The sequence below is a fragment of the Esox lucius genome, chromosome 11, assembly GCF_011004845.1.
Source record: "Esox lucius isolate fEsoLuc1 chromosome 11, fEsoLuc1.pri, whole genome shotgun sequence".
Taxonomy (NCBI): domain Eukaryota; kingdom Metazoa; phylum Chordata; class Actinopteri; order Esociformes; family Esocidae; genus Esox; species Esox lucius.
The window spans coordinates 9,311,914-9,338,900 of NC_047579.1; the positions used below are offsets into that span (position 1 = coordinate 9,311,914).

A 26,987-nucleotide genomic window follows, 5' to 3' on the forward strand; every position below is an offset into this window, starting at 1 on the left:
GAGAGGAGACACTGGATCAGAGGGGACAGGAGAGGGAGGTAGAGAGGAGACACTGGATCAGGGGAGACAGGAGAGGGAGGTAGAGAGGAGACACTGGATCAGAGGGGACAGGAGAGGTAGGTAGAGAGGAGACACTGGATCAGGGGAGACAGGAGAGGGAGGTAGAGAGGAGACACTGGATCAGAGGGGACAGGAGAGGGAGGTAGAAGGAGACACTGGATCAGAGGGGACAGGAGAGGGAGGTAGAGAGGAGACACTGGATCAGGGGAGACAGGAGAGGGAAGTAGAGAGGAGACACTGGATCAGAGGGGACAGGAGAGGGAGGTAGAGAGGAGACACTGGATCAGAGGGGACAGAGACACCCTGAAACACAGGAGAAGATGTGTGTGTGTGTTTTCTATCCATGTTTCTATCAGGTTCTGTTCACCTGGTGTGCTACATGGTTCTCTTTCTTCATGGTTAGATGCCAAGTTAACAGGAGGAGGTTCACTAAGTTTCTGGTGTTAGTAAACTGTCACATGAATCCAATGGCTTTGGTGGTCTGTCTTTAATAAACTATTTACAGCATTCTCTGTCCACACAGTCTGGTAGGATGCCATAGAAAAAGAGGTCTATATAAACATTAAACACGTGAGATTCATTACTGAAACCACTGTGCAGTGAGTTCAAATGCCTTTTTTTTCAGCCCAATATGACAAAAGAATTGAATGCCTCAGAAAGCCTTGATTTTACATCACTATCAATGTTTAGAAACACCAATGTAAAACAATAACAACCAGATGAATGATTTCCAAATGAGAAGGTTTTACAGAACAGTATTGTAATGGTGGGACAAGGGATGAGCTGGGAGTAGCTGCAGATTTACACAGTGTATTTATTTAAGGAAAAGTAGTGAAGGTCACACAAAGACAACAGAATAATAAAAAACGAAATCAAACAGGTATTAGCGCTGGGCAGTCATACAACAGAATTCCAAACTAACGTTACCTAACACTGAAAACAAAAATGACTATAATGGACAGTAATGACCAGCATTTATGATATATTTACTCACTACTAGAGGGTTATTGTCAGTGTTTTACTACGATGTCCTACTGAACATGACCATGATTAGAGTGAAATATCATGTTGTGTTTGACACAGGGACCATCTGACACAGAGACACTGAGGAGTCAGTATAAACCCTAAACCCTGGATAGAGGGGCTCAGTGAATGTGGTGTTGAATGTGTACAGGTGGGTCAGTGTGTCAGAGGAGACCCTGTAGAAGGACAAAGTGCCGGCTGGCCAGTCCAGATACACTCCTACTCTGTGGGGGTCTGAGAGGGTGACAGGTATGACAGTTGTCTTATTATTGTGACTGGCGGAGTAACTGTTACCATCACAGTTCAGACTCCACGACTTTTCATTGTATCCAAGACAACAGTCATCACCATATCCTCTCCTGTTGATTCCTTTATATGTCACTCCTATACAAGCCCCTCTCCCACTCAACTCAACCTCCCAGTAACAGCGTCCAGACAGACCCTCTCTACACAACACCTGTGGCCAGTCCTCAAATCTCTCTGGGTGATCAGGATACAGCTGCTCCTCTCTCCTCCATGTCACCTTTCTGTTCTCCTCAGACAGAGAGAGGTTTATGTTTACTGTGTTTGGGTCCAGTGTGAGATCACAGAGATCTGATGGATGAGACCAAAACTTAATATCATCATCATTTATATTATACACACACATGCATGTTTTATTTCTTTATGGTCATAAACTGGATATTAAGACACTCAGACAAAACACACTGAAACACACACACAATCCTAATGAAACAAACATGCACACACATACACACACACACAGACATGTACACACAAACATACATACAGTTAGGTCCGGAAAAATTTGGACACTGACAATTTTCACAATTTTGGCTCTATACGCCACCATAAGGGATTTTAAATGAAACAACCAAGATGCAATTGAAGCGCAGACTTTAATTCAAGGGATTGAACAAAAATGTCATATGAAACGTTTAGGAATTGCAATCATTTCCATACACAGTCCACTTATTTCAGGGGCTCAAATGTAATTGGACAAATGAACACAATCATAAATACTATTTTAATTTTTAATACTTTGTCGAGAATCCTTTGCAGGCAATGACTGCTTGAAGTCTGGAACGCGCGGACATCACCAAACACTGGGTTTCCTCTGTAGAAAATGTATTTATTGGCATTCATTTTTATTCATTGTCTTATTAGAAAGGATTGTTTGATCAATTACACATATGCTGAAAAACTAGTCTCTCTGTCTCCAACTTATAAGGCCAGTGTCTTGTTTTCAGGACAGTGATGAATGGAATGTGGGCTGAGCAGGGCCTTGGCTCCTTTTAGCAGTAAGAGAAACAGGCTGCTGCCTGTGCCATAAAACGCCAAAACCGAACAGAAACTGTTCTCTAGGAGGAAGCTCTTGAACAGCAGGGGGTTATTATTACTTACATCCTACAGGTGAACAGAGATCTATTCCTTATTGGGAAGAGCATAGTAAACTTAAGTCCCCATATAGTAACTGTCCAGATTGTTATATCTCAGTCTTTGACCGGGTTATCTGGGCAACCGACATTCTATGATTTTCTGTCTCCTGGAGCTATTTGTGCAACGCTGCATTTTAAACTACAACGTAGTGGCTACTATACCTTGTATGTACATCTGCAAATACTACTTCCGTCATCTGTACTGTTAGAGGAGGATATAAGCTTGAAACTTGAAATGCTTTTTAGTCAGAACAATCTGTCATGATGTTTCTCTGTCAGTATTGTGACGGTTGTTCTCGTGGATCCGCGTAATTAAACTTGAAATAATCAACTGTTATAACAGACTCTGAGAAGTTCTTATTTGTATAAATCGTGAACATTTTTCATACTCCACACCTCCTTTGTGATGATTTGACAGAACTTTTCTGTCTTCAGTTGTTGTTTGTCCAATGGGCCTTAAGTTTTTTCTTCAGCAGGTTGATCATGCATGCTTGATCGGGTTGAGATCAGGTGATTGAATCGGCCATAGCAGAAAATTCCAATTCCTTGCCTTAAAAAAACTCCTGGGTTGCTTTTCAAAGTATGTTTTGGGTCATTGTCCATCTGTAAAGTGAAGCGACGTCCAATATACTTTGCTGGATTTGGCTGAATTGGAGAAAACAATATATCCCCATAGAATTAATCCAGCTGCTTCTGTAACATCATCAATAAACACTGGTGACCCAGTGCCATTGGAAGGCATGCATGCCCATGCCATCACACTGCCTCCACTGTGTTTTACAGATGATGTGGTATTCTTCGGATCATGAGCCGTTCCAAGCCTTCTCCATACTTTTTTCTTCCCATCATTCTGGTACAGGTTGAACTTCATTTCATATGTACAAAGAATGCTGTTCCAGAACTGGGCTGTCTTTTTTAGATGTGTTTTTGGCAAAATCTGGCCTTTCTATTTTCATGGTGAGACAACAGTGAGCAAGCGGGGACCCAAATGCGGACACAGAGGCAGAGGAGGACGGTCCAAGGTATTTATTGAACAACCAGGTAGTGGGCAGGCTCGTGGTGGGGGACAGGCAGTGTTCGTTGTCGGGCGGTCAGATGGTCGAAGGTACAGGGGAGGGCAGGCAGGCTCGCGGTGGGGGACAGGCAGTGTTTGTTGTCGGGCGGTCAGATGGTCAAAGGTACAGGAGAGGGCAGGCAGGCTCGTAATCCGAAAGACAGGCAAGGGTCGCAACCGGGGAAGAGAATGACAGGCAGAGCGGGTAATACAACACATTGAACGCTGGAAACGACTGTACGGGACAAGACGATCTGGCAACTGCCAAACCGAGAACAGGGTTTAAATACACAGGGCTAATAGGGAACCGGGAACACCTGGTGAGGGGCGGGGACCAGACAACAGGTGAAACACATCAGGGTGTGACACAAGGGTTATGAATGGTTTGCACCTTGTGGTGAACCCTTAGTGTTTGGTCTTGTGAAGTCTTCTCTTTATGGTAGACTTGGATAATAATATGCCTACCTCCTGGAGTGTTCTTCACTTGGCTGGATCTTGTGAAGGGGTTTTACTTTTCCATGAAAGGATCCTACGATCATCCACCACTGTGGACATCCAGGCCTTTTTGTGTTGCAGAGCTCACCAGTGTGTTCTCTTTTTCTCATAATGTAACTGTTGATTTGACCACTCCTAATCTTCCTGCTATCTCTCTGATGGATGATATTTTATACAGCCTAAGGATGGCCTGTTACACTTGCATTGAGAGCTCATTTGACCACATGTTGTGGGATCACAGCAACAGAAATAATGAAGGAATAGCCCACACCTGTCCATTAAACAGCTTTTGAGTCAATTGTCCAATTACTTTTGGTCACTTGAAAAAGACGGGGCTACATATTAAAAAGTTGGATTTCCTAAATCCTTCCTCCAATTTGGATATGAATATCCTCAAATTAAAGCTGAAAACTGCACTTTAAACTCAAATTCATTATTTAACTGTACCTTTAATATATTTTGATAAACAACCAAATTAACAGAACCTATTAGTCAAATTATTTCCTAACCTAACTGTAAATTGTGAACACACCAGCTGTATATGTATAATAAATCACTTACATTTTTGGGGTCCTGATTTCAACCTCCACTCTCCACCATGATCCATACTGTGGAAGAAGCAGAAGAACAGACTGTCATTCAGTGACACACAAATAAAAACACACAACCACACACCTTATAGACCTGCAACCCAAACACACACTTTATATACCCCCCCCTTCCCATCACACACACCATACACCACACACAACCCCATATCAACTTCCATCCCACATGATACGCGCACACACGCCACACACAAACCTCCCCCCACACACAAACACACACATCACCACTCCCCCAACATACACACACTACATTAGGGTTGGACAATTAATCAAATTATGATCTACAGTGGGGAGAACAAGTATTTGATACACTGCCAATTTTGCAGGTTTTTCTACTTACAGAGCATGTAGAGGTCTGTCATTTTTATCATAGGTACTCTTCAACTGTGAGAGACGGAATCTAAAACAAAAATCCAGAAAATCACATTGTATGATTTTTAAATAATTAATTTGCATTTTATTCCATGACATAAGTAATTGATCACCTACCAACCAGTAAGAATTCCGTCTCTCACAGACCTGTTAGTTTTTCTTTAAGAAGCCCTCCTGTTCTCCACTCATTACCTGTATTAACTGCACTTGTTTGAACTCGTTACCTGTATAAAAGACACCTGTCCAAACACTCAATCAAACAGACTCCAACCTCTCCACAATGGCCAAGACCAGAGAGCTGTGTAAGGACATCAGGGATAAAATTGTAGACCTGCACAAGGCTGGGATAGGCTACAGGCAAGCAGCTTGGTGAGAAGGCAACAACTGTTGGCGCAATTATTAGAAAATGGAAGAAGTTCAAGATGACGGTCAATCTCCCTCCGTCTGGGGCTCCATGCAAGATCTCACCTCGTGGGACATCAATAATGATGAGGAAGGTGAGGGATCAGCCCAGAACTACACAGCAGGACCTGGTCAATGACCTGAAGAGAGCTGGGACCACAGTCTCACAGAAAACCATTAGTTACACACTACGCCGTCATGAATTAAAATCCTGCAGCGCACGCAAGGTCCCCCAGCTCAAGCACGCTCATGTCCAAGCCCATCTGATGTTTGCCAATGACCATCTGGATGATCCAGAGGAGGAATGGGAGAAGGTCATGTGGTCTGATGAGACAAAAATAGAGCTTTTTGGTCTAAACTCCACTCGGCGTGTTTGGAGGAAGAAGGATGAGTACAACCCCGAGAACACCATCCCAACCGTGAAGCATAATTCTTTGGGGATGCTTTTCTGCAAAGGGGACAGGACGACTGCACCGTATTGAGGGGAGGATGGATGGGGCCATGTATCGCGAGAACTTGGCCAACAACCTCCTTCTCTCTGTAAGAGCATTGAAGATGGGTCGTGGCTGGGTCTTCCAGCATGACAACGACCCAAAACACACAGCCAGGGCAACTAAGGAGTGGCTCCGTAAGAAGCATCTCAAGGTCCTGGAGTGGCTTAGCCAGTCTCCAGACCTGAACCCAATAGAAAATCTCAAACCCAATAGACAGCTCCGAAACCTGAAGGATCTGGAGAAGGTCTGTACGGAGGAGTGGGCCAAAATCCCTGCTGCAGTGTGTGCAAACCTGGTCAAGAACTACAGGAAACTTTTGATCTCTATAATTGCAAACAAAGGTTTCTGAACCAAATATTAAGTTCTGCTTTTCTGATGTATCAAATACTTATGTCAAGCAATAAAATGCAAATTAATTACTTAAAAATCATACAATGTGATTTTCTGGATTTTTGTTTTAGATTCTGTCACTCACAGTTGAAGAGTACCTATGATAAAAATTACAGACTTCTATATGCTTTGTAAGTTGGAAAATCTGCAAAATCAACAGTGTATCAAATACTTGTTCTCCCCACTGTACCTGGTAGAATAACACATTCTGTATGTTAAGACCCTGTTAGTGCATAGATGGTCTGTGACCTGGTGGAAAAACACATTCTATATGTTAAGACCCTGTTAGAGCAGAGATGGTCTGTGACCTGGTGGAATAACACATTCTGTATGTTAAGACCCTGTTAGAGCAGAGATGGTCTGTTACCTGGTGGAATAACACATTCTATATGTTAAGACCCTGTTGGAACAGAGATGGTCTGTGACCTGGTGGAAAAACACATTCTATATGTTAAGACCCTGTTAGAGCATAGATGGTCTGTGACCTGGTGGAATAACACATTCTATATGTTAAGACCCTGTTGGAACAGAGATGGTCTGTTACCTGGTGGAATAACACATTCTATATGTTAAGACCCTGTTGGAACAGAGATGGTCTGTTACCTGGTGGAATAACACATTCTATATGTTAAGACCCTGTTGGAACAGAGATGGTCTCCTGTAATCTTGCAGTGCTGTAATTGTTGGGTTACATTGAGATATTGGAGAAACCCTGTTTTGCACTGATGTTTCTTTAGTTATTATCTGTGTCAGTGTTATCTGTTGAGCCTAGATAATGTTTATCTATCATTCAATCTTTTTTACAGTGTTCATGTAACCTACCTGATGATATTTTAGCTATGAGCTATTTTGTGCAATTTAAGCACTCCTGGGTTATGTAATTTATGCTGAGTAATGTCTGGTGTGGAATTATGATCATGAAAAGCAATGAGATTTATCTGACACAATGTGTGGTAGTGAGAGGTAAAATCTGGTCCCAATTCCAGATCACTGAACAAACGACCACCACACTAAACTAACTAACCCACACTAAACTAACTAACCCACACTGAGCTAACTAACCCACACTGAACTAACTACCACCACACTGAATTAACTACCAACACACTGAATTAACTAACCCACACTGAATTAACTAACCCACACTGAACTAACTACCACCACACTGAACTAACTACCACCACACTGAACTAACTACCACCACACTGAATTAACTACCACCACACTGAATTAACTACCACCACACTGAACTAACTACCACCACACTGAATTAACTACCAACACACTGAATGAACTACCAACACACTGAATGAACTACCAACACACTGAATGAACTACCAACACACTGCAGGTTTTCTTGCTAGTCAATGTGCTCCACCTCGTTCCATTGTAGAGATCATATGTAGTCTAAATACTCTAAATGGGCTACACAGATACATTTGTTCAGGAGTAGAAACGTTGAAAACAAAGACATACCAGCTGATGCCTGATAATATTAACATTGATGGTCCAGTCTTATTTAAATAATAATAATGTGTTTTCCCTTAAATTCACAATTATCCAGCTTGATAGCACATACATGTACTTCGAACTTGAAAGTGTGTTTATGCTACGCAAAATGAGTGCAGGTAGGCAGGTCTGTATTTGCAAAAAATAGAGAAAACATATACAGGACATACTTGAGTTTCTCCAGTCTCCAGTATGGATCCTTCAGTCCAGCAGAGAGCAGTTTGACTCCTGATTCTCCTGGGTGATTGTAGCTCAGATCCAGTTTTTTCAGATGTGAGGGGTTTGACTTCAGAGCTGAGGCTAGAGAAGCACAGCTTTCCTCTGTGACCCGACAGCCTGACAACCTGCACAGAGTTGACAAAACTAATTACATTAACAATTCTTTGGACTTTAAAATGGGCAGTTCAGTCAGAATGGGGGGGTTGCCTCCCAGGTAACCATTTATTATTTGTATTTTTTTAAACCATGTTTTTATTCAAGAAAGGCAAAACAATACAGATCTATGCATTTGGTTACAGTGTCTTGATTTCTTTTCTTTTTTTTTTTTGAAAATGAACCCCATCCCACCCACATACTGCCATTACTAACAAAACAAAAGCGAGAAAAATAGAAAAAAAGAAAAAAAAAAAAAGAAAAGAAATAATAATAAGGATATGTGATGAGGTTGACGGAGAAAGCAGTTCCCATTTCGTGTGGAAAACACATCAGACAACGCAACTGCGTGTATTGGGTAGAGCTGTTAGGGCCTTATATTATCTAGGGGGAGGGCGTTAAGCCTCTCAAAGTACAACAACAACGGATCCCATATCTTGTGGAACGTGTCAGTCGAACCTCTAGAGAAATACTTGATTTTTTCTAATTTCAGGAATAGCATCAGGTCGTTGAGCCAGACTGATGAAAATGGTGGTTCAGGAGATTTCCACTTCAGTACTATCCTTCTACGGGCCAACAGGGAGGCAAAAGCAAATGCGCTTCTCTTGTTAGTGGTCATTGAGACCTCACTCACAAATACACCAAAAATGGCCATTTCTGCATTCAGCCTTACATTCGTGCCAAATGCTTCATTTAAAATTTTGCAAACCGTTGACCAAAATTCTTTTAACTTTGGACAAGTCCAAAACATATGAGCCATGTCGGCTGAAGTAGAATTACAGCGGTCACATCTGTCATCAATGTCTGGGTATATCTTGGACAATTTTGATTTCGTATAATAAATTCGGTGAAAGACTTTAAATTGTATCAAGTTAAGGCGGGCACAGGAGGATGTGCCATTAACTCTACTCTGAGCGCAGTCCCAGGCTGCATCAGATATCTCCATCCCAAGTTCTTCAGCCCAATCAGCTCTGAGTTTATTTAATGACACTTTTTGAAAAGATGAGATTGTGTTGGATATATTTGAAATCTGCCCTTTATGCTGCACAGGAGTTTGTAAGATATTGTCCAACCCCGAATTTACTGGCAAGGCTGGGAAGGTTGAGCACCATGTTTGAATAAAGTGACGGACCTGGAAATATCTAAATAAATCTGACCGTCGTAGTTTAAATTTCTCAGCAAGATCATCAAAGCTGCCGAATAGACCGTCCATATAAAAGTCACTACATCTACGAAGACCAACTCTGTGCCACTGTGTAAAGGTATGGTCCAATCTGGCTGCAGGAAAGAGGTGGTTGTTAGTAATAGGGCTACACATAGAAAAGTCGAGAAGTTTGAAGTGACGCCTAAATTGTGCCCATATTTTGAGAGTAGAACGTACGACAAGGTTTGGAGTGTACTGTGTTGGTGAGAAAGGTAGTTTTGCTGTAATTAAAGCGGAGAGAGATGTTGATAAACAGGAGTTTCCTTCAACTTGGCACCATTCCCTTTCTGGAAACTGAAACCAATAAATAACTTTTTGTATGTTTGACGCCCAATAATAATTCCTTAGATTGGGAAGTGCTAGACCACCCTGGTTTTTGGGTCTCTCTAGGAATTCTTTCCGGATTCTAGGATTTTTACCATCCCACAAAAAGGAAAAGATCAATTTATTTAAAGACTGAAAACAGGATTTGGGCAAAAATATTGGGAGACACTGAAACAAATACAAAAACCTAGGTAAAACATTCATTTTTATACAATTAACTCTACCTGTGAGAGAGAGGTATAAGGCTGACCATCTCTGAAGGTCCGATTCTAATTTTCTCATGAGAGGTTTGAAATTCTTTTTGTAAAGATCAGAGAAGTTACGGGTGATCTGTACACCTAAGTATTTAAAGCCAGATTTGGAAATACGGAAGGGGAGTTCATTATCTGAAATCTGAAGAGCCAAATTATTGAGTGGAAAACATTCACTTTTAGACAGGTTCAATTTGTAACCGGAGAAAAGCCCAAAAATATGTAACAATTCCACAATATTAGGAACACAGGACACTGGGTCAGATATATAGAGCAATAAATCGTCTGCATATAGGGAAATTCTATGTTCGACTCCCATCCTGTGGAGCCCGTGTATGACGTGTGATGTTCTCAACTTAATCGACAGAGGTTCTATAGCTAATGCGAACAGGAGTGGGCTGAGGGGACAGCCCTGTCTGGTGCCCCTCGACAGAGGGAAAAGCTGGGAAGCTAATTTGTTAGTTATCACTGATGCTTTTGGGGAAGTATATAACAGGCGGATATAAGAAATAAAATTAGAACCAAAGCCAAATCTTTCGAGGACGGCAAACAGATAACCCCACTCGATTCTGTCAAATGCCTTCTCCGCATCCAGGGAGACAACCACCTCTGGAATCTCCCCGGATGCTGGAGAATGCACAACATTCAGGAGTTTGCGAATATTTATGAAAGAGTGGCGGTCCTTCATGAATCCGGTTTGGTCATTTGAGATTATATGGGGCATTACAGTATCCAATCTTGAGGCAAGGAGTTTAGCTAATATCTTTACATCTGTGTTTAGGAGTGAAATTGGCCGATATGACCCACACTCAAGCGGGTCCTTACCGGGTTTCAAAATGAGTGAGATAGAGGCCTCTGTTAAGCTCTGTGGTAGGTTTGCTTGAATGAATGAATGATTGAACATTTCCAGAAGGATGGGAGCTAGCTGGGATGAGAATTTCTTGTAGAATTCCACAGGGTAGCCGTCTGGCCCTGGGGTTTTGCCACTTTGCATTTTCTGGATGGAATCAGAGATTTCTTGAAGTCGCAAGGGCTTGTCCAAGTCAGTTCTAACAGCCACATCTATTTTAGGGATATCTAGATTATTGAAAAACTGTGACATGTTTGATGTATCTTGTGGGAATTTAGATGTATACAAGTCAGAGTAAAATGCTTTAAAAGCATTGTTTATTTCCACTGGATCTATTGTTGACTGTGAACCACTGCGAATCATTGGGATCATACGAGATGCTGAATTACATTTCAACTGGTAAGCTAACAAGCGGCCTGCTTTTTCCCCATGCTCATAGTAGCGCCCTTTTGACCAGAGGAGGTGTCTCTCTGTTTTTTGTGTCGATAACAACTCGTACTGCGTTTTCAGAGCAATTTTGTCTTTATATAGTTCCGGGGTTGGGGCCGAGGAATACTGGTGGTCTATTTTTCTTATATATAGTTGACAAGTTCCTGCTCTCTCTGTTTTCTCGCTTTATTACGTGATATGGAGTATGATATAATTTCTCCCCTTATGACAACTTTCAATGTCTCCCATAAAGTAGATGGTGAGATTAAGTCTGATCTGTTGAACAACAAAAACTCATCAATTGCCTTAGATACAAATTCACAAAACTGTTTGTCTGCCAATAAGGCTGTGTTCAGTCTCCAGTTATTGCGCTGTGCTAGGTTTTGAGAGAAAAGAAAATCAAGAACCACAGGTGCATGGTCTGATTCTACTATGGCGGTGTACTCCACATTTTTTACAGAAGGAAGGAGCGTTTTATCAATAAAAAAGTAATCTATTCTACTGTATGTATGATGGACGTGTGAAAAGAAAGAGAATTCTTTTTTATGTGGGTAGAAAAACCTCCATGGGTCCACACAGCCAGTTTGATCCATGAAATCACAAAGAGCCTGGGACATTTTGGAACGTGCTAAAGTTTTAGGATTGGAGTGATCTATAGCTGGGTCAGTCACAGTATTCAGATCCCCAGCAAGAATGAGCCTATGTGAATCTAGATTCGGAATTAGGGAGATGAAGTTGTTAATGAAGCCAACATCATCCCAGTTAGGGGCATATACACTTATAAGTACGACTGGGGTATTAAAGAAGGAACCTGACACTATTATGAACCGTCCCTGAGGATCAGAGATCGTTTTTGAAGGCGTAAACAATATTTTTTTATGGATCAATATTGCCACTCCCCGTGCCTTGGTGTTAAACGCAGAATGGAAAGTTTGTCCAACCCAGTTTTTCCGGAGCCTAACTTGATCCGCTATGGTCAGGTGGGTTTCTTGTAAAAATGCTACACCTACATTTAATTTTTTCAGGTGGGAAAATATCCGTGCTCTTTTAATCGGCCCGTTCAAGCCCTTAACATTCCAGCTTATACATCGGGTGGAAGACACGCTTACTTCAGCTCTACTATCATTTGTGTCATCAGACATGTGTCTTGAGAGGGAAGAGGAGGAAGGGGTGGAGAGTACACCCCACAGCAGAAAGGTGGCCGTTCGTCAACAACTCATCCAAAATAATAGTCATACAAAATGTACAAAAATCCCCTTTGGCAGTATAAAAACCTGTTTTAACACAGAGTGAACAAAAAGTAGTTGTGTCAATAATCAAACCCATCCCAACAGTAAAAATAACATAAAAATATCCAATGTCTGCCTCCAGAACATAGGCAGACCGCTGGTCCCCTACTGGATCCTGAATCTTCCGGGGATGCATCGTGTCTTAACTAAACCGTTAACCTGCGAGAGAGCCTTGACCTTCTAAAAATTAAACTAAAAACAGTTTCAAGATAATCAATATCGCCGTCTAACATTCGCCACATCGTCACGGGCTAATCCGGCAGTGAGCTTGGGCAACGATAGTAACGTTAAACTGTAACAGTTAGCTAACATTAATATATTGCTTAGTGTAACATTAGCCACCACATAAGTTGGTAAGTTATAACTTAAGTCCCAGCATAGAATGGTCCCAAACAAACAAATTCACATAACACAGATTTACCTTAAAATGTTCGCTTAAATCCTTTTATACCAGTTGGCTAAGACAACCCATTTCCTCAAGCACAGTTCGGTCCGAAAAAATTAACGGCGACAAAAATAGCCGCTGGCAGTCAGCCAAAGTAGCCACACAGCCACTTCGTAACAAGTTCAGAGCTGTCAAGCAAACTGTCGGGTCATTCTGGGGTCTTCACCTGTTGATTGTAGAACGCCTTGGCGTCCTCCGGTGTGTCAAATTTAAGTGTATTCCCTCCGAAAGAGACTCGCAGGCAGGCTGGGTAAAGCAGCTGGAATTTTATTCCCTTTTTGTAAAGTGCCTGCTTGATGTCGTTGAATTCCGCACGTCTTCTTGACAGACTGACGCTGAAATCTGGGTATATTCTCAGGGTAGAATTTTTGTATGTCAGGTCATGTCGTCTGGCCCATTGCAGCACTCGCTCCTTTTCCTGGAATCGTTGGAAGCATACCACAAACGGCCGAGGGGACCTTCCAGTGTGTTCAGGCTTTTTGCCCACTCTGTGCGACCTCTCCAAAGTTGGAGCAGAGTCAAACACCTCTCTGCCCATAATCTCCATCAGCATGTTTGACATGAACGCTACAGGATCCTCGTCCCCTTCACTGCCTTCCGGAACATTTACAATTCTCAGATTAGATCTGCGAGAGCGGTTTTCTAAGTCCTCAATGCGATCCAGGAGCTTTGTATTCTGCGCTTGCAGTGACTTGATGGCTGCATCTGCTGCGAATATTTTTTCAAAATTCTCTCCCGCTAAGCATTCCGTTGCAGTCAAGCGGCGTTGAAATGTATCCACAGTCTCTTTTATAGCGTTCACAGAAGACTGTAAAGGGCCAACAGATTCCTGAATGAGGATGGAAATGTCCTCTCTTAAACTTGCACGCTGGTTGGACAGCTCCTCCACCAGCTGGCCCATGGAGAGTCCATCGTCGTTGTTGGAGGAGCATTCGTTAGCAGGGGAGGCCATAGTAGCTAGCTTGCTAGCAATGGTGTTCCGCGTCGTCGATTGTTTGTGTCTAGAGGTGCTCATTATACGTTTGTGGCTAAGTAACACTTTAATATCCGTCGTTGTTCAGTTCCACGGCGTTAAAAACACCTTTAAGGAAAGTTCTAAGCAAGTTAGGTCGGAGCTCGTCTCTCGTGCTTCCTACTCCAGCATGGCCCAAACCGGAAGTCCTAACCATTTATTTTTAAACAGGGCATCCATAGTAATGTTCAGGATAATGAAAAGTGTCATAAGATATATGAAATGAAACATTTAATTGGAACATCAATGGATAGTGTGGTTTCCACTGAAAAGGTTGTTCTCATGTCACTGCCTGTAACTCATTACATTGCCCAAACACCTGTTTGACAAACCTGACCAGATGCCAGTATTGTTAACGGTTTTCACAAAGACAACATTAAGCTTAATATAACAAACCAAATAGCTTTCTGCTGTGTTTAAAATAATGGGAAATTATTTTTTTGTGCCAAATTAGCAATTTAGCACGATCAGTCAAGAATAAGGTATGGGAGTGATGGTTGCTTGAAATGGGACCTGTTTTTTACATCAGTAATGTCCTAACTATACTTTGTGATTGGTGTTATGGAGCATTGTCCTGCTGGAAAAACCAATTCTCAGAGTTGGGGAACATTGTCACAGCAGAAAAAAAGCAGGGGTTGATCCAGGATAACCTTGTACTTGGCTTGATTCATGCATCCTTCACAAAGACAAATCTGCCCCTAGGAGCTTGTTTCGAACCATCCTCGCCGTGCACTTCACCCCAGCTGCTGTTTGCCATTCTTTTTGTAGGTCACTGGACCTATATACTGGACCTATACGCTAGTGTTTGAAATAATACCTTTTCGTAGCCTATTCACTAGGCAAAAATGTTTTGTATTTTTCCAAAACTCCTCTTGGTGTTAGGCCTTGTGGATCCTCTGTTTATCAGTTCATCTGGTTGCCTTTTCACTATTTTATTTGTAAAGTTATGGTTACAGACTCTCTCCACCTCCATACACTCGTATTCTGAGTGTAATTCATTTACCAAAAAATAGAAAAAAAAACACATTAAACCAAGGTGAAGATTAATTTGACTAACAGCATTTTCTTCACTCAACTTTTTTATAGATACCGCGATAATATCGTTACCGTGAACCAGTGAAGCAGCTTAGCTTTCTCTCCCATGGGTGTGAACCTTAGCCGCGGAGGCTCCCCCCACCCTTACTTGATTTCCCAACTAAAAGATAGGCAGATAATATAAATATTTAATACTATTCTCCCAAAAATGTACACACGTTTCACGTACTATGATGAACAGAAGATTGTTATTAGGCTACAACAAAACATACCTGCAGTTACAAAACTTCGCTGTTAGCTGCTTTCGGACCTGGATCATAACTATAATCCCCTTTTGCTATAAACTGTGATGCTGCTCCTGTCATTTTAAAGTCAGATCTATCCATTTTCTCTTGCTTCTGCTGCTCAACAACTTGACAAAAGACGTTTCTCAAGAGCACATATCATTATATAAATTTTTTATAATGTATTGCTTTTCTTTCCTCTGATTGGCAGACATATCTACGTTCCATTTTTATGTTTTGTTACTTCATTTTCAACTGTTCAGATCCTTAGCAAACGAGCTGACAAAATCTGACATTATACCTAGGGTTGCCAGATTCACTGACAATATAGGCCCAATCACTTGCGAACTCCTCATAAGAACCACACACAGTCATTAAAAATAGCAGGAAACTGTCATTCAATGCATTATGGAATCATAAAAAATAAAGATGTTTATCACTTCAATGTCAACTAAATAACATGTAGCAAATTAATCATCCATCCATCCATCATCTTCCGCTTATCCAGGGCCGGGTCACGGGGGCAGCAGTCTAAGCAGAGATGCCCAGACTTCCCTCTCCCCAGACACTTCCTCCAGCTCTTCCGGGGGGACACCGTGGCATTCCCAGGCCAGCCGGGAGACATAGTCCCTCCAGCGTGTCCTAGGTCTTCCCCGGGGTCTTCCCAGGAAGGCATTCCGGAGGCATCCGAAGCAGATGCCCCTAGCCTCAGCTGACCCCTCTCGATGTGGAGGAGCAGCGGCTCTACTCTGAGCTTTTACTATGCTTTTCACCCTATCTCTAAGGGATCGCCCAGCCACCCTGCGGAGAAAGCTCATTTCGGCCGCCTGTATCCGTGATCTTGAACTTTCGGTCATGACCCAAAGCTCATGACCATAGGTGAGAGTAGGAACATAGATTTCTTCACCACGACAGACCGATACATCCACCGCATTACTGCAGAAGCTGCACCAATCCGTCTGTCAATCTCCCGTTCCATCCTTCCCTCACTCGTGAACAAGACCCCTAGATTCTTAAACTCCTCCCCACCGCTTCACACTCGGCTGCATACCGTCCCAGTGCATGCTGAAGGTCCTGGTTTGAAGGGGCCAACACAACAACATCATCTGCAAAAAGCAGAGATGAAATCGTGTGGTCCCCAAACCTGACACCCTCCGGCCCCTGGCTGCACCTAGAAATTCTGTCCATAAAAATTACGAACAGAACCAACGACAAAGGGCAGCCCTGCCGGAGTCCAACATGCACTGGGAACAAGTCTGACTTACTGCCGGCAATGCGGACCAAGCTCCTGCTTCGGTCGTACAGGGACCTGACAGCCCTAAGCAAAGGACTCAGGACCCCATATTCCCGAAGCACTCTCCACAGGATGCCGCGAGGGACACAGTTGAATACCTTCTCCAAATCCACAAAACACATGTGGATTGGTTGGGCAAACTCCCATGAACCCTCAAAGGGTATAGAGCTGGTCCAGTGTTCCACGGCCCGGACGAAAACCACACTGTTCCTCCTGAATCCGAGGTTCTACTATCGGCCATATTCTCCTCTCCAGAACCCTGGCATAGACTTTCCCGGGGAGGCTGAGAAGTGTGATCCCCCTATAGTTGGAACACACCCTCCGGTCCCCCTTCTTAAAAAGAGGGACCACCACCCCGGTCTGCCATCCCAGAGGCACTGTCCCCGACCGCCATGCGATGTTGCACAGGCGTGTCAACCAAGAGAGCCCCACAAAATCCAGAGACTTGAGGTACTCAGGGCGGATCTCATCCACCCCCGGTGCCTTGCCACCGAGGAGTTTCTTGACCACCTCTGTGACTTCAGCCCGGGTGATGGACGAGTCCACCTCTGAGCCCTCATCCTCTGCTTCCTCAATGGAAGACGTGACGGCGGGATTGAGGCGATCCTCGAAGTACTCCTTCCACCGCCCGACGACATCCCCAGTTGAGGTCAACAGCTGCCCACCTCTACTGTAAACAGCGTTGGTAGGGCACTGTTTCCCTCTCCTGAGGCGCCGGACGGTTTGCCAGAATCTCTTCGAGGGCAGCCGATAGTCCTTCTCCATGGCCTTACCGAATTCCTCCCAGGCCAGAGTTATATAACTCTAGGGACCAAATAAATCACTTTGAGACATTGTCACCCCAAGTTAACCTGACTGACCAAGTATGGGGTTCTGGACTAGTGTAACAAATACAAACTATTAGTCTACTCACCTCAGAGTCTCCAGTCTACATTGTGGATCCTTCAGCATAGCAGAGAGATGCTTGACTCCTGAACCCTTCAGATCATTGTTACTCAGATCCAGCTCTTTCAGGTGTGAGGGGTTTGACTTCAGAGCTGAGACCAGAGAAGCACAGCCTTTCTTTGTGATTCCACAACCTGACAGTCTGGAGAGAGATTATCATGATGTCACAAATAGAACAGTAGTTAAGAAAAACCTTAGAATGACATCATTACATCATTACAGATTACATCATTGTCAGAATTCACTTCATGGCATTATATTTAAACTGACATTGCCAGAACATGACACTAGAATGTATCTGCCTGTATAGAAAATCATCAATGTTGTCAGGTTATAAATGCACTGTAGATGTAAGAAGGGTAGTTGTGTTTGTCTGTCTGTGTGTGTGTATGTGTGTGTGTGTGTGTGTGTGTGTGTGTGTGTGAGGAGGGGAGTAAAAGGAAAGATAATAAACTGAGAAAAAGTGGTGGATCTGTAGACATCAGAGGGTTGAAATGACAATTAGTTTGAATGGTTTCTAAAGCTGGAAAGTAGGACTACAACAATTATTGGACTAAGTCAACCTAGTAAAATCTGTTTCAGCTAGTCATTATATTGCCTATTAGCCTATGTATCTTTGGCAATTCTGAACACAAAGATCTCACAAATTACCGGAAACATTTCTGATCCTGCAGGCAGCAGTGAGCTACACAATGACCCAAAATGCAGGTGAAAGAATCCAAAGTCCCAGAATGTTTCAAATAGGGAGATAATGATAACCAAAGCCTCAAGGTTTTACACTGCTATATTACTGTGCCGAGGGAGTAGGGTCACTCTACTTTGCGAATCCAAGGAATGCTCTCTCTGACGTTCAATCCATCCTCTTGATACCATGTCAAACCTTGGTATCAAACCTTAAACAGTACACTCATTAGGATGTAGACTGCAACAAAACAGTACTCTTTAACAACATGACCCAGTCAATATTATTACCCTTAGTGATTAGAGATCTGAACAAATCTGAAATGTCTGGATCCTCCTTTACATTCTTCTAGATCATTACCTTCCGTATTAACTCCAAGATCACACATTGTCATCATACAGAATCATAACATAGTACAGCAAAACTTTTATGTTAAAATCATCATAAACACATATCACTGAATGCATCCTTCAATTTATCACTGTTACAAAGTTCTCTCATGCCAATTGCTCGATTCACTGAAAAGTCCTCTCCATGGTTCCAATTAGATGTACTTCCAAAGTCATCACAAATGGTCTGCTCCTTCAAACGTCAGACAGTCAGTTATAAATGTGATGGCAATTTCTAAAGTCCAAATAGTTCTATGAAAATGGTAGGTAAGACAGGAGAAATCAATTGCGCAATAAACGGTTTTAATCTTGCTTGCAAGGAGAAAGTATACAGGTTACAAAGTAACAGTGAATAGTTTCTAAATAAAAACATCATTTCGACAGTATTTATTACATAGGAAAAGGGGTGTGGTAAGATGCTGCCATCTGTCTCATGTCAATCAAACACCTTTCCCTTTGTTCTATCACACAAGTCAAATGCTATCTTCCCCCACCTTATCCTTCCTGACATAATGTTTACTGTAGTGTTTACCCAAAGGGGCCAACTGACCTTACTCCCCCTGTTGTGTATCTTCTCCTATCCTGTCCGAAATTGCCATCACACAAGACAGATGGGAAACATCTTACCACACCCCTTTTCCTACCTTATATACGGTTGACTGACCTGTATGGAGTTAGAGACTCCTCGGATGATTATGTTTGTAAGCATTTGACGCGTCTCTCTTCTTTTTTTATTTTCTTTGTGAATGTTTTTATCATTTTAATTTGTTTTGGTTGCATATTCAGTTTGCGACGTTTTACTGGATGAATGTTAGATTCCCCCCAACTATCGATTTTCTTTTCATGTCCGTCCTGTTGTGGTTCTTCTTTCAAGCTTGGAGTCTTTTTCCGTTGACTCTGTCATGAAAGCAGGGGGGGGACTGTATGAAATGATTATCTATAATGTAAAAGATTTGAACTTAGAGTTCAAAGCAAATTAAATAGGTACTTAAAGAAATTATGTGAATAATGTAATTTGTCTAATTGGGTTTTTGAAAAGTATGTTTTATGCAAAATCTAACGATCATGGTAGAGTAGAATACATCTAACCATTTTAACTTGGTTTAGATAAGAAATAACTAATTTGATGGGATGTAAGTGACTATGGGATTGTTACTGTTGATATTTGATTAGAAGTAATCATATTAAATCTCATGCATTATGCAGAGAGCACATTTTGTTATTTCTTACGTTTCTTATGTTTGAAATGGGTTTTTACCTTGTTTGAACTCTTTAGAAGAGAAGCAGACTTACTGGGGACAATATCAAAATTGGGTATTCTAATTTAATTTCTGTCTTAGTAGGCAATCATTGGAATGTTAATGGTTAACAGATGCTTCTTTGAGGTGTAAGGTTGATTACTATTGTCTGGCCTCAAGATAACACCACTCTTTCCTATGAGATTGGACTTATCTTTAGGTTAGTAATGGTCAGACCTTTCAAAATCTGTAGCAAAAGCTGGGCTTTTTGTGAGATTGGATCTCTTTCGATCTACAGTATGTTAGCTGACCTTTAAGAGGGTGTGAAATGTTTTGATTTGAAATAAGGTATTTGATATTTATGTGAAACAATGGTGAATTTGATTGTAGTTCCGATACAACACAATCAGATGTAAATTATACAGCAACTGTGATCTGGTTAGATGGTGAACTGAGAATTGTTCATGAACTACTCTTTGAGAATGGTACTTCAATGTAAGCAAACTATATTAACTGATGAGTTATTGAAACAGTAATGGAAAATGAGAAATTGTGTTCTTTTGTTCTTTGTGTTGGTTGTTAAACCAACTATAGAAAAGAGTGGAATTGTTATTTTGCTACACTAGAAGAACAGAAGCACCAGAAATGTTAATGTTTTAACGATACTGTTACTGATTACAACTGTTCTAATCTATTTGGACAAAAGTAGAGAGATATTGGAAATATAGGGTAGTGTGTGATTCTAATGTATCAGCGAGATGCAACAAGCTAATGTAATGGACATATTTGCGATGGTGTACTGTGTGGTTGCCACTAATCTTCTCAAGATTCACTGACAGGTACAGGACACTTGAAAGCGATTCGGCAATAGAGGAGTTGTTGGAGCCCAGAGAGACTGAGTTTGACTTAAAGGACAACTCTGAGGTGGGCTGAGATAAGATCGATCTCATACACACACACTCACAGACTGTCCAGTCCTACAGCTACGAGTGGAGTCTACTCTGGGGCGCCGCACGTCTAGGCGCTGCACGTCTACAGGATGCTGGGTTCCTGTGAGCTGGACGAATTATAGTCCTGACGATTCTGCCATGAGATGGAGAAGGCAACCTCCAACAGAGAGGATGGAGGCGAAGGACAACGTTTACGGGGCGCGGAAAGATCTACTGCACGACATCATGCCACGCTGATTGTGTCCATACCAGGTAACATCTCATCTGCTATCCAGGTAGCTGAGAGGAACCTGGGGTCGACGACACACGAGGTCTGGTCTGGTGCAGAGATCAACAAGACCTATGGTGTCACCACCACTGTCTCTCACCACCTTGGCCTGGATGAGGGCAAGGGTCTTGGTAGTCTGGCGAAGTACACTTCCGAGCAAGGGCTTTGGGATGAAGATGCAATAAGGCAGTCGTGCCTACATAGCTCATCAGCCACAACCTTTTGGGCCTGATAACGAGTCATCCTCAACAAGGCCTCAGAGTCTGACGTTCAAGAAGTGGACATTGAGGAGGTACAGGGAGAAGACATTGAGGTCTGAGAGGAAGACAACCAATGCTTTAGTTTTTCGACTACCATTTCACAGATGTATGTTGAAAACCTTTTTGGGGGATGCAATGGATCATTGGGAACAAATCATTCAATATTCCCTTTCTTTTGTTGTTCAATGAAATCACCCCATGTGAAGAGTCAACTCATTTAATTAAAGTTTAACTGGTAACTAAATAGTTTTTGTTATATCTATTGGAAGGATTTCATTATTTGCAATTATGTCTACTTAATTTACATTTCTGTCTGGAAATTAAATGGAAAATATAACCAATGAAAAAACAACTACATTTAATTGGCATTAATATTAATTAGCATATGTTTCCGTTAATTCACATATATTCCCATTAATTCCCATACATTCCTGTTAATTGGTGTTCCACAAGGCTGTGTGCTGAGCCCCCTCCTGTACTCCCTGTTCACCTACGACTGCGTTCCTGTACAAAGTTCCAACACCATCGACAAGTTCACAGACGACACCATGGTGGTAGGCCTGATCAGTGACAATGAGGAGTCAGCCTACAGGGAGGAGGTCAAGTACCTGGTGGCCCTGATAACAACCTGGCCCTCAATGCAAAGAAGACCAAGGAGCTCATTGTGGATTACAGGAAGTCTAAAGGCTGCAGTCACACCCCAGTTCTCATCAATGGCACTGAGGTGGAGCGTGTGTCCAGCTTCAAATTCCTCTGTGTCCACATCTCAGAGGAAATCTCCTGGTCCCTCAACACCTAAGCCCTGGTCAAAAAGGCTCAGCAGTGCCTGTACATTTTGAGGAGGCTGAAGAAGGCCCGCCTGTTCTCCAAAATACTTGTGAACTTTAACCGCTGCACAATCGAGAGCATTCTTTACTACTGTAACCCTGCTGAACTCTGTCCCCAACACTAACCACACCCACCCACCCACCGCTTAGTACTGCCTCTCAGGGCCTTGTTGCACTACTCTCCTTGTACTACTGGACTCTGACACTGCTTTACAAAGTCTGGTGAGGAGGTTTTTGAGTTTCTACATACACGTCTACCTCGGGAACCTCACTGCTGCTATCCCTGCATTTCAGTTGGACATACATCTTCAATTTGCATTTATTGCATATATGGAATTGCCATTTCACTGCACTTCTATACATCCCACTTGTACATACATTATACTTAATACTTGTAAATATTCTGCCCTCTTCTATTTGTACTTCTGGTTAGATGCTAACTGCATTTCATTGTACTGTACTTGTACTGTTGAATCTAATCTAATTTCCATGGACGTTTTCCGGTATAGCCAGAAGGGGACTTCCTAAATGTCTACCTTCTTAGGGACTTTTTCCTAGCCACTGAAATTCAACACCGTTATTTTTTGCTCCTTGGGGTTTCAGGCTGGGTGTTTTGTAAAAGCACTTTGTGACAATTGCAGATGATGTAAGAAGAGCTTTATAAATACATTTGATTGATTTGTGTCTCAAATGTGCAACCCTAGCAGTGAACAGTGTACTGTACCAGGGGGGTGGAGACATTGTCCTGCTGGAAGCTCAGGTCTGGTGGAGATTCACCCATTGAAAACAGCAGCAGTTTTAATCCCCTGAAGTTGTGTAACACCTCTGTTGTATTGTTGCCATGTTAATTATCACTATGTTGTAATATAAATACAAATAAACTACTATTTCTCACCTCAGAGTCTCCAGTCTACATTGAGGATCCTTCAGCACAGCAGATAGGTCCTTCACTCCTGAATCCTCTGTCTGATTGTTACTCAGATCCAGTTCTTTCAGGTGTGAGGGGTTTGACTTCAGAGCTGAGACCAGAGAAGCACAGCCTCTCTTTGTGATTCCACAACCTGACAGTCTGGAGAGAGAATATCATGATGTCCCAAACTGAACAATAGTTCACAATAACTTTAGAATAGCAGAGGTGTCAAATTGGATCCACGGAGGGCCGAGTGTCTGCAGGTTTTCACTCTCACCTTGTGCTTGATTGGTTTATTAGGTCACTAATTAGTTAAGATATTTCTTCAGGGGGTTCTATTTGGTCTCAGTTGGGCACCAATTGAAAGGAAAAAACAATAAAAACAGCGTACACTTGTCCCTCCGTGGTGTTTGACACCACTGCTCTATAGCTTACATCATTGTCATATCAACTTTACTTCATGGGATACATTTAAAACTGGCATTGCCAAAATTTGACATTAGAATGTAACTTCCTGACGGTTGTCAGTTAATAATCTGCAGATGTACAAAAAGTATTTATGTGTGTGTTTGTGTGAGGAGGAGAGTAGCACGAATGACAATAAACAAAGTGTACTAATAAAAATGTAAACTAAAAGCCTTGTTTAACAAGCGGAAAATACAGGACTTTTCCCGTGGTCAGCTGAGATAATGAAGGGGCAGGACATGCTGACATCCTCAGTTCTAACTGGTCTGCCAAGTCAAAAGTTTTTGTCATAAAACAGGTACTTGGTCAGTAGAATTCCAACCACAGGTTTTTCAAAAACAGACAACTGCAATCGCATTGCTAGAACTTCGAAACGTTCAGGCAAAATATAGGCATTTCATTGCAATGGTCGAAAAGAAAACGCTCCCTCGTCTTGTATAAAACAACTGTCCACGGATTACATTTGCAAGCAAATGGCAGCTATGGCATCCATTACAGAGACAGTGAAAGATGCATGTATTCTTTGAACACCTTGAGTGTGAACCAGAAGCAAGGCCATTTGAGCCTCAGTGTCACAAAAATGTTTAGGGCATGAAGTCCCACATGCCAGGGCATAAAGGCCATTGAGTCACAAATAAGAAAAAAAAACATGCATGACATAAAAACATACATTACTCACTTTTTTGACATCATGATTTGAATAACAACTGATATGGTTTTTCTACATGAAAAGTTAAATGATCATGTTTTAATCCTTTAAATTACACATATTGTTTATGTTAAGGCTAGCTAGCCAGAACGTATCTAACATTATCTCAGTTACCCAAAAGTAAATTGCAAAGTATCTTTTAACATCACAATAACCTGCGCTAATGAGTAGGACTCATTAATGTAGGTAAAAAAAATAAAAAGGAAATAGTGACTTTTGTACAGGAAGAAAGTTTTTTAATCTTTCACCACAAATGATGCCATGGTGTGTACCATGATTTTCAGGCCATCACGGCCAGAGCGAAGGGCAACAACGGCTATTGGCGTTGTGAAATTCCTGAACCAATGTGAACTGTAGCGAAAAGAACCAGCGTTGTAAACAAGGTCAACAGACTAAACGCAAACAACAAAGGACTTTGCATGTAATCAGAGGATATTCAGTCTGCTAGGAAACATTCCTACAGGCAGGGATGGGCAGCATTTATTATACATGTATTTCAAATACAAATTAGTTTAGTAAAATGAAAAAGGGCAAGCTATACGTTTAGAAGGGGCAAGACTATTTGACCAAGATGGCAGTGTGTGTACATTGCGAGGCCCAGCGCCTACCCAGTTTTTGCAAATTAGCAATCATTTACATAATATTTTCTACTTTATTAATTCGGTACAGCCTAACATACAGTATATATAGCCGACAAGAACTCCTGAATATTGGAACACAATGCACAGAGAGTTTTTGACAACATCCATCTCCCACCAGAGATTGTAAAGTCATCCCGGGAAACGCCAATTATACTGCTGACAGGAAGTACACACAGGCGGTGTCGAGACCGTAAACAAAGACGAGGGAAGCGGGGTGGCCTCTGGGCTAGGCTAATGCTAACCCCAAATCAGCCTTCACTACCTAGCCACTTCCTCGATAACGTACGGTCTCTGGCGAACAAAATGGACAAAATACAACTAAGAATCACCTCACAAAAAAGGATTATGGATTGCAGCGCCAGATTTTCTCAGAAACGTAGCTACACAACAACATACCCGTCAATCTAATCGAGCTGGAGGGACGCGCTGTGTTGTGGAAATTCTGAAACTTGATGCATTCTTACTGTTTAAAGGACTGAGTCCCATTGTTTGGATGTGAAAAGGAATGTGTTAGAGAGGGATCTGGTATTTGTCCTAGGGGGCATTCTTGATTGGTAACAGTAGATTATAGGGTTAATTGTAAATCTGCAGGTTGTCCAGATGCTTTAAGTCCCCCTCAAGGGTTGAGAAGGTTACCCAGATGGGGGAGGACAACATGTGACTAGTTTGAAAACTAGGACACGTGATAGAACAAAGGGAATGTGTTTTATTGACAAGACGGGCAACAACTTACCATACCCCTTTTCTATGTGATATATACTGTTGAATGACCTATATCGAGTTAGAGACTCCTTGGACTATTATGTTTGTAAGCGTTTGTCGCGTCTCTCTTATTTGCAAATAATAATAACATGATTAACTTGTGCCAAGAGAATTTTGTCTCTGTTTCTTACTCCTTTAAGAGTGTCGATCGATGGAATTACCATCACAGCTGTCTTCAGATCTCACCGAACAGCAGTGGATTCTGGTAAGACCAGAGCATGTGCCTGTGCATTTTTGTAAACAAAGCATTGTGTACAGACACTAACGTAACCGGGAGTCACTGCTCGAACGATCTGGAGTACCTGATAAAGTGCAGACCTTTTTACTTATAGTTTACAGCTATTGTTGTTACTGCAGCCAACATACCACGGAATGCTAATGCTAAACTAGCAATGGAAGAGCTGCAAGCTGCTATTAGCAAGCAGCAAACTGCCCAGCTGGATGGTGCCTTTATTGTAGCAGGTGATTTCACTCACTCAAATCTGAGTTTAACCATCAAGATGGTTAGAAATTACCACAAACTGCTGATTGAGGAGCACTTCAATAACAACCCTGTTCCTTGACGCATGTGGCAGGGCATCCAAGCCATCACTGACTACCGGCCAAATAACACCACCCCTACAGCCAGTGACGTCTCCATCACCGATGAGTTAAACAGGTTCTACGCCCACTTTGACAGGGACAATAAACAGCCATCAAAGCTGAACTCCCCGCGGACATCTCCCCACCCAGTCTATCCACCGAAGATGAGCTGTCTGCACAGAGCCGGGTGAATGCACGCAAGTCTGCTGGTCCTGATGGAATCCCTGAATGTGCTGGTCAGCTGGCAATTTCATCCTGTCACTGGCCCAGGTGGTGGTCCCCACGTGCTTCAAGGCTGCATCCATTGTGCCAGTGCCGAAGCAGTCAACTGTGTCTAGCCTGAAGGACTTCTGACCTGTCGCACTCATCCCCACGATCATGAAGTGCTTCGAATGACTAGTTCTGGCCCACCTCAAGTCCTGCCTCCCCCTACCAGTTTGCCTGTTAGGTCAAACAGGTCTACAGAGGATACCATCTCCACAGCTTTACACTCTGCCCTGACCCACCTGGACAAAACCAACAACTACAGTAGGGAGAACAAGTATTTGATACACTGCCGATTTTGCAGGTTTACCTACTTACAAAGCATGTATAGGTCTGTAATTTTGATCATAGGTACAATTCAACTGTGAGAGACGGAATCAAAAAATCCAGAAAATCACATTGTATGATTTTAAAATAATTTTATTGCATGACATAAGTATTTGATCACCCATCAACCAGT

The 26,987-nt window shown here is 42.2% G+C and overlaps 1 protein-coding gene across 1 annotated transcript; it reads right to left on the reverse strand.

Annotated features, from left to right (window-relative positions):
* Positions 1–1,153: 1,153 nt before the first annotated feature.
* LOC114840367 (tripartite motif-containing protein 16-like) lies at positions 1,154–23,544 on the reverse strand (the record flags this gene model as incomplete). Its single annotated transcript, XM_034295671.1, has 6 exons — positions 23,540–23,544; positions 23,090–23,239; positions 17,549–17,722; positions 8,017–8,190; positions 4,633–4,679; positions 1,154–1,677 (listed from the first exon to the last, which is right to left on the reverse strand). Coding segments are annotated over exons 1-6 (1,074 nt in total), but the record flags the coding sequence as incomplete, so codon positions are not given.
* Between the last annotated feature and the right edge of the window lie 3,443 nt (positions 23,545–26,987).